Source organism: Salvelinus alpinus, chromosome 23 (genome assembly GCF_045679555.1).
Source record: "Salvelinus alpinus chromosome 23, SLU_Salpinus.1, whole genome shotgun sequence".
Lineage (NCBI taxonomy): Eukaryota > Metazoa > Chordata > Actinopteri > Salmoniformes > Salmonidae > Salvelinus > Salvelinus alpinus.
The window spans coordinates 43,255,898-43,267,731 of record NC_092108.1 but is presented as its reverse complement, the minus strand read 5'-3'; the positions used below and the strand labels follow the sequence as shown (position 1 = coordinate 43,267,731).

Below are 11,834 nucleotides of genomic sequence, written 5' to 3'. Positions count from 1 at the left end.
CTCAAATTTGTTTATTTTGCTGAAAATGTTTGTCTTGAGTCTCACTTCATGACTTGGAATATTAGCCATGTCATGTCATAGCAGTTGGACTCTCCACATGGCTGATATTGTACCCTATTTATTAACATTTTATGAAGAGCTTGAATACCTATAATAACCCAACCTGAATTTTCAATTAATTTGTGTAATATTTTTAAATTCATCAAGTGTAGAGAACCTGTTATAACTTAGCCTATCAAGAAAACACAAGTATACATTTTCACTTTTTTATTTTATTTTTAAGTAATGATATTTTTTTCAGGAAATCCAGGTAGGGGAAGCAGCATCCCCTGGTCAAATCTTCGTCTTTGTCGTCGTCCTCTTGCTGCACCTCAGTTTTCTTGGCATGGGTCTTCGTCCTCTTGAAGTAACCTCTCAGCCTCTTCCAGAAGGACTTCTTGGCAGGTTTAGGTGCAGCATCCTCAGCCAGCTCAGCTCTAACCTCCTGGAGTCTCCTCGGGCACGGCCTGGGTGATGTGGTGGACCAGGATGGGGGCATCCTCTGGGATGCTGGTGAGGGTCTGCTCCGAGCCCAGTGATTGGGCCGACCTGGCACGGCACTTACCGGACCCCTTTCTCACCATCTCAAGCGATGGTACCCTCTCGTGGTGGATAACAATGTCCTCGCACCTTGGGTAGATCGAGAAGGGCCAGGACTCAACGGTGCTGGTACTGGAGCATAGGCTGGTGCGGCTGCGTTCTGATCCGTAGCTGCTGGAGCGGCTGCATTCTGATCCGTCCCTGCTGGTCACCCAAGCGGCTTTTGGGGTGGACGGGATGTCCATGGTTTGGCTCTCCGCAGATGAGAGCCGAGGTATTGGGCTATGACAATACATAATCACAAGCAAGTGGCAAGCTGTAGTAGTAGGCTAACAGCAGGTTGTCCAGAAAATCATAAAACAGGTGTTTGAGTTATAAACAGCTGTTCGGACCTTTTCTACCCTACCCCATGATGATGACATGATATGCCATGGTGATGCAATAAGCCATGCTGAGCCAAAGTAACAACAGGGCTATGGTCAAAAGTAGTGCGCTATACAGGGAATAGGGTGCCATTTGGGACACACAGTCTTGTTTTTGCCATTTCTGTTACATTCAAGGCCAAAGAAACAACTGCTACAGAATTTAAGAAAGAATATGGATGGGAGCCAACCAACCAATGCCCCCTCTCTCTCTCTTTGATCCCACCCAAACTTTTGGAGGCATACTGCTCTCCTAAAATTAAACTGGGTTGCAAATGTTAGGTGGCTAGCCTAGCGCAACAGCATCCGTGCAGCTACTGACAGGATAGTGTTTTCCTAAGGAATATATTTTCTATATTAAACACTGGGTATGCTCTGTAGCAGTGGTGTAAGTGGAGGGTAAATGCCTACCGGGATTAAGTACGTTCATTGTATTCAACTGAATAATGACTTTGTAGTTAGTATTGAGCGATGCCTAATCATAAATTAATAATGGACTTATTGCAAATAAAAGGCTGTGTGATGACATAGTGTAAATAAAAAATAATGCTTTCAGGTTAATCCCCATGTACCGAATAAAACATACAAGTTAAATGGGTTTCCATTGCATTTTCAACTCTAATGATGGTTTTGTCATAAACATTTTTTGCGTTATACAGCGAATGTGCCCAATCTGGTCTTGGCATGTGCACGCTAGTCAGTGCCCTCCAGCCAACAGCTTACAGACAGAGCAGGTAGTCTCCCGTCAGGGGAGTCATGCACCAAAAACATCTGAGGGGGCAGAAAGTATGTGAGGGTGGTCCGAAGATGGGCTATGCCCCTGTCCGAAAGTTGGAAAATGTAGAATGACTTTAAACACCTGAAATAACCTTTTTCCTGCAATCTAGAGCCATAATCATTATGCTTAATTATGCATGTCTAAGCATTCCTGCTGACTGGTGGTTATTTTTTAAAGAAACTAAATACGCTTATCTGCTAAAATCCGGGTAAAAGATTGAAAGGAATGAGTCTTATTCAGTACATTTCGTATTTGCTTGCTTTTCTAAAGTCTATTAAATTTGCCAGCAGGCATAGTTAGACAAGCTAGCTACTCTAACTTGATTGGTAGGCTGAAATGGCTTGTTGGTAGCTAGTTATGAGTTTGGGAGATTGGGAATCTATCTGTGCTAGCTAAAGCCAAATTCCTAAAATTACTAGGTGGCTAGCACGATTAGAGAAACAAAATGTTTTGTTTTACAAAAAAAATGAAGGACAAATCTGAGGGGGCTTTGGGCATGACGCCTCTGGCTACCTACATTATATTATTATGTACCAAAGAGTAAGATTATTTTTATTTTCAAATGGCAGCCAAGCATCGATCATCATGTCACCAGAATAAGACCCCGAATAGGCTATTAATTGGAAAGAGCATCAAGCTCATCACCATGATCTTTCAACACCCTGTGAACTCGTCATCATTTATTTAATCTGTAGCCTAATAAACTGCATGCTTTCCCGAGTTGTAGTGGGAGCAGGACTACCACTTTTTGTTTTAAACAGCTAATTTCCTGCAAATCTACACATTTTGCCACAGGGCGGAGAAAAAATGTGCTGTTTTATATATCATCTCATGCTCATTTTGCCATGAGGATGAGAGAACATTTTGCAGTTTTAAAGCTTATTTCCTGCTATTCTATAAATTTTGCCATTAGGCTGAGATAAAAAATGTCAATTTGAAATCAAATTTCTTGCAATTCTACACATTTTACCATTGATTATGACATGTTCATATACTATCTGTCCCCCCCCCCCCCCCCCAATAATCCGGAGTGTGAGGACTATACATCATATCATCACGACTCTTTACTTCAATATGATGGTTATATCAATATTAGCAGTCGTTTCCACTTATATTTCTTGCATAATTCATTTAACCGATACAAAAAGATCCCACCTTCTCTAGTGTACTTTGTTTTGTCGACATTTGGAAAGTCTAACGACATATTAGCTGTCTCCATCAGGCCTGTCGTGACATTTTCTATGCGACATGTACTTTACTCACATAAACTCAGCCAAAAAAGAAACGTCCCTTTTTCAGGACCCAGGTCCTAACAGCTTACGTCCTCGCAGGCATTTAAGGTCAGTTATCAAAACTTGGGACAATAAAGAGGCCTTTTTACTGACTCTAAAAAACACTAAAAGAAAGATGCCCAGGGTCCCTGCTCATCTGCGTGAACGTGCCTTAGGCATGCTGCAAGGAGGCATGAGAACTGCAGATGTGGACAGGGCAATAAATTGCAATTTACCGTACTGTGAGACGCCTAAGACAGCACTACAGGGAGACAGCTGATCGTCCTCGCAGTGGCAGACCACATGTAACAACACCTGCACAGGATCGGTACATCCGAACATCCCACCTGCGGGACAGGTACAGGATGGCAACAACTGCCCGAGTTACACCAGGAACACACAATCCCTCCATCAATGCTCAGACTGTCCAAAACAGGCTGAGAGAAGCTGGACTGAGAGCTTGTAGGCCTGTTGTAAGGCAGGTCCTCACCAGACATCACTGGCAACAACGTCGCCTATGGGCACAAACTCACCGTCGCTGGACCAGACAAGACTGGCAAAAAGTGCTCTTCGTTGACGAGTTGCGGTTTTGTCTCACCAGGGGTGATGGTCGGATTCGCGTTTATCGTCGAAGGAATGAGCGTTACACCGAGGCCTGTACTCTGGAGCGGGATCGATTTGGAGGTGGGGGGTCCGTCTTGGTCTGGGGATGTGTGTTACAGCATCATCGGACTGAGCTTGTCATTGCAGGCAATCTCGACGCTGTGCATTACAGGGAAGACATCCTCCTCCCTCATGTGGTACCCTTCCTGCAGGCTCATCCTGACATGACCCTCCAGCATGACAATGCCACCAGCCGTACTGCTCGTTCTGTTCGTGATTTCCTGCAAGACAGGAATGTCAGTGTTCTGCCATGGCCAGCGAAGAGCCGGGATCTCAATCCCATTGAGCACGTCTGGGACCTGTTGGCTCTGAGGGTGAGGGCTAGTGCCATTCCCCCCAGAAAATGTCCGGGAACTTGCAGGTGCCTTGGTGGAAGTGTGGGGTAACATCTCACAGCTAGAACTGGCAAATCTGGTGCAGTCCATGAGATGCACTGCAGTACTTAATGCAGCTGGTGGCCACACCAGATACTGACTGTTACTTTTGACCCCCCCCCCCCCCCCCATTGTTCAGGGACACATTATTCCATTCTGCTAGTCTGTGGAACTTGTTCAGTTTATGTCTCAGTTGTTGAATCTTGTTTTGTTCATACAAATATTTACACATTAGGTTTGCTGAAAATAAACACAGTTGACAGAGGATGTTTTCTTTTGCCAAGTTAATAAAAGGTTGGAAGGAAACCTGGTTACAGTTCTCTACTTGGGTATGAAAAGGTAGCAAAAAAAAATTATGCCACAGATACACCAACGAGCATTTCCTATAGGACAGCAGCCCACATTTATCAGAACCAAAAGAAATACACGTTTTTACCACATTTATGTAACAAATTCCATTATTTTATACCTGTGAAGGGTATCAAAGGTGAAGTGAACTGTGGTTAAGGATTGTATTGGGCAAAAATACTTCAGCACTTAATTTTTCAACAAAAACTGTGGCTGGAAATGTAGTTTATAAAAGTAACAGTTTGTGTCAAAACTATCAGTAGAGTTGAAAATGAAATGGAAACAATGAACTTCATATTTTTATTCGGTACATGAAAACTTAAGCTAAAAGTAAATTGTCTACACTACGTCATCACACACCCCTGATTTGTATCTGCAACAAGTCTGTTTGGTGGAAATACGTGTATTTTCTTTATGCAGATTTTAGAATATTAGCATGAAAATGTCACGAAATCGATGGAAATCTAGCTAGAGAGGGCAACAACGTGCCACATTTCTTTATTTGAAACAAAACAAATAGTATTTAAAAAATGTCCCATTAATAAAAAAAGATTTTAACAAAAGACACACTAAACAAAACCCTTTCCTACTGGCACAAAGCAACATCCGTATTGAAAAACATTCTTCCAATGGCCTTCAGTACAACTCCAACAGCTGCACTCCTTGTGAGAAAAAGGATTTTCCTTTACGTCCTGACAAATGTTGAAACTCCTGAAGACAACAGCTAAGTACACTGAACAAAAATACAAACGCAACATGTAAAGCGTTGGTCACATGTTTCATGAGCTGAAATAAGATCCCAGAAATGTTCCATATTCACAAAATATTTCTCAAATTTTGTGCACAAATTTGTTTACATCCCTGTTAGTGAGCCTTTCTCCTTTGCCAAAATAATCCATCCTCCTGACAGGTGTGACATATCAAGAAGCTGATTAAACAGCATGATCATTACAAAGGTGCACCTTGTGCTGGGGACAATAAAAAGCCACTAAAATTTGCAGTCACAGAACACGCCACAGATGTCTCAGGTTGAGGGAGCATGCAATTGGCATGCTGACTGCAGTAATGTCATCCAGAGCTTTTGCTCTAAATTTCTCTACCATAAGCCGCCTCCAACGTAGTTTTAGAGAATTTGGCAGTACGTCCAATCGGCCTTACAACCGCCGACCACGTGTAACCACGCCAGCTCAGGACCTCCACGTCTGGCTTCTTCACCTGCGGGATCGTCCGAGACCAGCCACCCGGACAGCTGGTGAAGCTGAGAAGTATTTCTGTCTGTAATAAAGCCATTTGTGGGGGAAAAACTCATTCGGATTGGCTGGGCCTGGCTCCCCAGTGGGTGGGCCTATGCCCTCCCAGGTCCACCCATGACTGCACCCCTGCCCAATCATGTGAAATCAATAGATTAGGGCCTAATTGACTTATTTAAATTGACCGATTTCCTTATATGAACTGTAACTCAGTAAAATTGTTGCGTTTATTTTTTTGTTCAGTATACATTGTTAAGAATAATGATAGTGTCCTATTACGGTACAAAAAAACAAAAAAAATCTTCCACAATAACTGCACCCGTATATAGTTCTCACATTTGAGGAGTAGTGCACTTTGTGTATCTCATTCTGCTGCTCCATGAGGAAAGTCACTCAGGAGAATCAGCTTAAGATCAGCGCAGGGACCTTTTGAATGGTTCCAGCAAATCAGATAGTGTGGGTCAGTGTGCGTGTCTGTCTGAATGGGACAGAAAGGTTTCCTTCGTTATCGTTGGCTTAACCCACGGTGACGAATCGGCTGCCTTTGCTCGTCTGCGCAGTGGCGATGCGCTGGTCTTTCAGGATGCGGAATCGCTCATTCAAAGTCATCGCTGTCTGCTGTGACAACAGTTTGGATAGAGAAAGAATGTCAGAAAACCAATAATTAACTTCACACAACTGGGTCATGTTGACTAGGCACAAAATGTATGCAATCTGAACATTTCAAATAACAAACGCTTGTCTACCTTTGCATTGCATGTTTTAAAACAGTTTCACATTTTGATAGAGCGTGCCCTAATGAATAGGACCCTGTACTCACCAATTCACAGGGTGAAACCTTGATTTTGAATCACCTGGGGGAGTTATACTCTTGACTATTTAGTTGAAACACAGTTCATAAAATGTATACTAACGCTCATCAGGACAAGATCCGAGCCACTTGGGCTGCATTTACACAGGCAGGCTAATTCTGATGATTTTCTTTTGACCAAAAAGAAAAAACAATCAGATCGACTCTTATCAATAATTGGGCAAAAACTCAGAAATGGGCTGCCTGTGTAAACGCAGCCACTGTGCAATTGTATCTTATTTTCACCTGTTTCCCCACGCTGTTGATGTCAAACTGCAGGGGGACTCCTTTAGGTGGTACTGGTTTCTTCTCCTCCTCCACCTTGACTGGGGCCGGGCTGATGGGTGCCGAGGGGTGCAGGGACCAAGCACGGGGAGGCCTGGGGGAACAGAGAAGAAAATACATGGTGAGTGGTTGTTTATGTCGGCCCAGGAGTATTTCCTGACTATGTGAATTGTTCAGGCAAAACTCTGGCCCTTCATTATGATCAGGTCATATGTTAAGGAAAAACTACTGGTCCTGTGTATTCAGTCAGCCTCTGTTCTGAAAGTGGTCTGTGTGAGCTCATAATGGGACTCACTCAGGCTGCGTCATGGTGGCAGTGGGGTTGTCTATGGAAACGGTCAGGATCCCACTGCTGTTTGTTGACGTGCGCCACCTGGTGGACAGACAGGCAAACATAGCGTAAGACAACCTGTGGATAATGACAAGCAAAGGTAACATTTGTGGTATTCAAGAATGATGAGGGTACACCAAATTATACAGAGAAATGTGGTCTGTCAAGAGGTGACAGTCAATGTGTTCATTCTCTCACACACAAACACACCCATCCACATTAGGGTTGCAAGATATGGTCCAAAAAAAAAAATCGGAGATTTCGGTACCAAATATTGTGATTTTACTTGCGATTATAGATCAGAACACTTAGGTAAACTGTTGGAATCATAAAAACAGAATCATTATAATTGTGTGGTTGGAACTTGGAATGCACTTCTGTTTGGCATGACAACAAATGAAAAAGGGATGAGATGGTTGTGACAGTAGGAACTAAAGTGTTGGTCAGTGATTCCCATGGGACCCTAATTAGATTTAAATAAGGTACATTCAGACAAAGATTTTAGAATATTCTTCACCTTATCCTCTCTGATTAAGAACAAGCTGTTACACTCCACCACTGGTACCAGTCTATTTGAGCATTAGGAACTGCCTGCTTGAGGGGCGGGGCGGGGCTTGGTGTGTGTGGGATTAAGCAATAAACAAAACCTTTTTTTTATAAAATGGCCATTACAGATAGCTAAGTGGCATTTCAAAATAATCGCAGCCTCTTGCAATATGGATATTCACAGCCCTAATCCACACACAGGTCAAATACTCACTGGCGAGATCTAACTGGAGTAGGGGGTAGAGAGGTTGGAGCTGGCTTCTGCACCTGGGCGTGAACCTGCAGTATGGACGAATGTACAAGTGAGACAACTTTTCATGTACTGGGTCTGTTCAAAAAAAATAAAAAAGACTGCCTACGATCAGACATCTACATGCAAATAGAGAGCATACCTTGAGGCCCCTGTGAAAGAGAAACGTGGCCTGGCGGGCTTCTCTCTGGGTTTGATGGACAGGCGGCAGGGGCCTACAAGGAGAATACAAGATGGCAGGTTACTTGAGACAGGAACGGAGATTAAAAAATGTTCCATGACGTCCTTCGTTTGTGCAATGTCATTGGAGAGCACTTGGAAATACTTAACAGGAGACAGTGATTCTCAGTTTCAGACTGAGCCAGTCCCAATTCGTTCCCTACCCTTTTGCCTTGAAGTTAACCCTTCGATGTTTGCAGATTTTACAGGCCTGGATGGGTATACGGTGTGTATACAGTATGGCGCAGGGTTTCCGTTAACAGCCGACTTTTGACCCAAAAAATAATAGAAGAAAAGCCGATAAATAAAATTGGCACCGGCCAACACAAAGAAGAAATCCCATTGCGAATTAATGCTTTTTAGCCTATTCACTGATGGAAATATCAGTCTATGTACATTCATTTGACTGGTCATTTTTATTAGTCGATGGGTTAATTTGCATAATCTATTTATCACACGTGTAGGACCTACAGCATACAGAGCCTTTGAGGGGAAAATCTGTCAGACAGCGCAAGAGCTGCTGCATCTTGATGAATATGAATATGGATGAAGGATGAATATGTATGAACTTTCCAATTTGTAAGTCGCTCTGGATAAGAGCGTCAGCTAAATGACTTAAATGTAAATCTTGTGGCGCTTTTAAGACAACTAGGAACTCGGGGGCGGGGGGGGGGGGAATAGGTCAAATCATGACGTCAGTGATCTTCATGTCGGAAAGTCTGAGCTCTAGAAAGAGGCTCGAGTTTTTTTATTTTATTTATTTATTTCACCTTTATTTAACCAGGTAGGCTAGTTGAGAACAAGTTATTTTTGCAACTGCGACCTGGCCAAGATAAAGCATAGCAATTTGACACATACAACACAGTTACACATGGAATAAACAAAACAGTCAATAATACAGTAGAACAAGAGAAAACAAAAAGTCTATGTACAGTGAGTGCAAATGAGGTAAGATAAGGGAGTTAAGGCAATAAATAGGCCATGGTGGCGAAGTAATTACAATATAGCAATTCAAACACTGGAATGGTAGATGTGCAGAAGATTTATGTGCAAGTAGAAATACTGGGGTGCAAAGGAGCAAGATAAATAAATACAGTATGGGATGAGGTAGGTAGATGGGCTGTTTACAGATGGGCTATGTACAGGTGCAGTGATCTGTGAGCTGCTCTGACAGCTGGTGCTTAAAGCTAGTGAGGGAGATATGAGTCTCCAGCTTCAGAGATTTTTGCAGTTCGTTCCTGTCATTGGCAGCAGAGAACTGGAAGGATAGACAACCAAAGGAGGAATTGGCTTTGGGGGTGACCAGTGAGATATGCCTGCTGGAGTGCGTGCTACAAGTGGGTGCTGCTATGGTGACCAGTGAGGTGAGATAAGGTGGGGCTTTACCTAGCAGAGACTTGTAGATAACCTGTAGCCAGTGGGTTTGGCGACGAGTATGAAGCGAGGGCCAACCAACAAGAGCGTACAGGTCGCAGTGGTGGGTAGTATATGGGGCTTTGGTGACAAAACGGATGGCACTGTGATAGACTGCATCCAGTTTGTTGAGTAGAGCGTTGGAGGCAATTTTATAGATGACATCACCGAAGTCGAGGATCAGTAGGATGGTCAGTTTTACAAGGGTATGTTTGGCAGCATGAGTGAAGGATGCTTTGTTGCGATATAGGAAGCCAATTCTAGATTTAATTTTGGATTGGAGATGCTTAATGTGAGTCTGGAAGGAGAGTTTACAGTCTAACCAGACACCTAGGTATTTGTAGTTGTCAGAGCCGTCCAGAGTAGTGATGCTGGACGGGCGAGCAGGTGCGGGCAGTGATCGGTTGAATAGCATGCATTTCGTTTTACTTGCGTTTAAGAGCAGTTGGAGGCCACGGAAGGAGTGTTGTATGGCATTGAAGCTCGTCTGGAAGTTAGTTAACACAGTGTCCCAAGAGAGGCCAGAAGTATACAGAATGGTGTGGTCTGCGTAGAGGTGTATCAGAGAATCACCAGCAGCAAGAGCAACATCATTGATGTATACAGAGAAGAGAGTCGGCCCGAGGATTGAACCATGTGGCACCCACATAGAGACTGCCAGAGGTCCGGACAACAGGCCCTCCGATTTGACACACTGAACTCTATCAGAGAAGTAGTTGGTAAACCAGGCGAGGCAATCATTTGAGAAACCAAGGCTGTCGAGTCTGCCAATAAGAATGTGGTGATTGACAGAGTCGAAAGCCTTGGCCAGGTTGATGAATATGGCTGCACAGTAATGTCTCTTATCGATGGCGGTTATGATATCGTTTAGGACCTTGAGCGTGGCTGAGGTGCACCCATGACCAGCTCTGAAACCAGATTGCATAGCGGAGAAGGTACGGTGGGATTCGAAATGGTTGGTAATCTGTTTGTTAACTTGGCTTTCGAAGACCTTAGAAAGACAGGGGAGGATAGATATAGGTCTGTAGCAGTTTGGGTCTAGAGTGTCTCCCCCTTTGAAGAGGGGGATGACCGCGGCAGCTTCCCAATCTTTGGGAATCTCAGACGATACGAAAGAGAGGTTGAACAGGCTAGTAATAGGGGTTGCAACAATTTCAGCAGATAATTTTTAGAAAGAGAGGGTCCAGATTGTCTAGCCCGGCTGATTTGTAGGGGTCCAGATTTTGCAGCTCTTTCAGAACATCAGCTATCTGGATTTGGGTAAAGGATAAATGGTGGGGGCTTTGGCGGGTTGCTGTGGAGGGTGCCGGGCAGTTGACCGGGGTAGGGGTAGCCAGGTGGAAAGCATGGCCAGCCGTAGAGAAATGCTTATTGAAATTCTCAATTATAGTGGATTTATCAGTGGTGACAGTGTTTCCTAGCCTCAGAACAGTGGGCAGCTAGGAGGAGGTGCTCTTATTCTCCATGGACTTTACAGTGTCCCAGAACTTTTTTGAGTTAGTACTACAGGATGCAAATTTCTGTTTGAAAAAGCTAGCCTTAGCTTTCCTAACTGCCTGTGTATATTTGTTCCATACTTCCCTGAAAAGTTGCATATCACAGTGGCTGTTCAATGCTAATGCCGAACGCCACAGGATGTTTTTGTGCTGGTCAAGGGCAGACAGGTCTGGAGTGAACCAAGGACTATATCTATTCCTAGTTCTACATTTTTTGAATGGGGCATGCTTATTTAAGATGGTGAGGAAGGCACTTTTAAACAATTGCCAGGCATCATCTACTGACGGGATGTGGTCAATGTCATTCCAGGATACCCCGGCCAGGTCGATTAGAAAGGCCTGTTCGCTGAAGTGTTTTAGGGAGCGTTTGACAGTGATGAGGGGTGGTCGTTTGGTCGCAGACCCATTACGGATGCAGGCAATGAGGCAGTGATCGCTGAGATCTTGATTGAAAACAGCAGAGGTGTATTTGGAGGGCGAGTTAGTTAGGATGACATCTATGAGGGTGCACGAGTTCCCGAGTTGGATGACCGATCAAACCGATTTTCAAACCCCAGTTCCCAGTGGTCTTGAACACACTGAAGTTGGAAGTCAGAGCTGTTTTGAACGCGGCATCAAACGGCAACAGAAGGCAGGCAGGCTTCATCAGCGTGGCACACACCACTTTGCAATGAACTGGAGGCAGTATGCATTTTGAAAACATATACTTAATTGTTTGAAACTTCAATGTTTTAATACATACTATGCGGCAATATCTTA

At 43.8% G+C, this 11,834-nt stretch overlaps 1 protein-coding gene across 2 annotated transcripts in view; it reads right to left on the bottom strand.

The window, feature by feature from the left end:
* Positions 1 to 4,721: 4,721 nt before the first annotated feature.
* Positions 4,722 to 11,834, bottom strand: part of LOC139551086 (UAP56-interacting factor-like) — a 9,534-nt gene continuing 2,421 nt past the window's right edge. The window contains exons 5-9 of one of the 2 annotated variants that reach the window (XM_071362476.1): positions 8,090 to 8,162; positions 7,912 to 7,976; positions 7,116 to 7,193; positions 6,782 to 6,914; positions 4,722 to 6,303 (exon numbers count right to left, since the gene is read on the bottom strand). In XM_071362476.1, coding sequence (XP_071218577.1) covers positions 6,202 to 6,303; positions 6,782 to 6,914; positions 7,116 to 7,193; positions 7,912 to 7,976; positions 8,090 to 8,162 — 451 coding nt within the window. In that variant the 3' untranslated portion in view covers positions 4,722 to 6,201. The remainder of the gene's footprint in view (positions 6,304 to 6,781; positions 6,915 to 7,115; positions 7,194 to 7,911; positions 7,977 to 8,089; positions 8,163 to 11,834) is intronic. The other variant, XM_071362477.1, reaches the window with a different exon arrangement.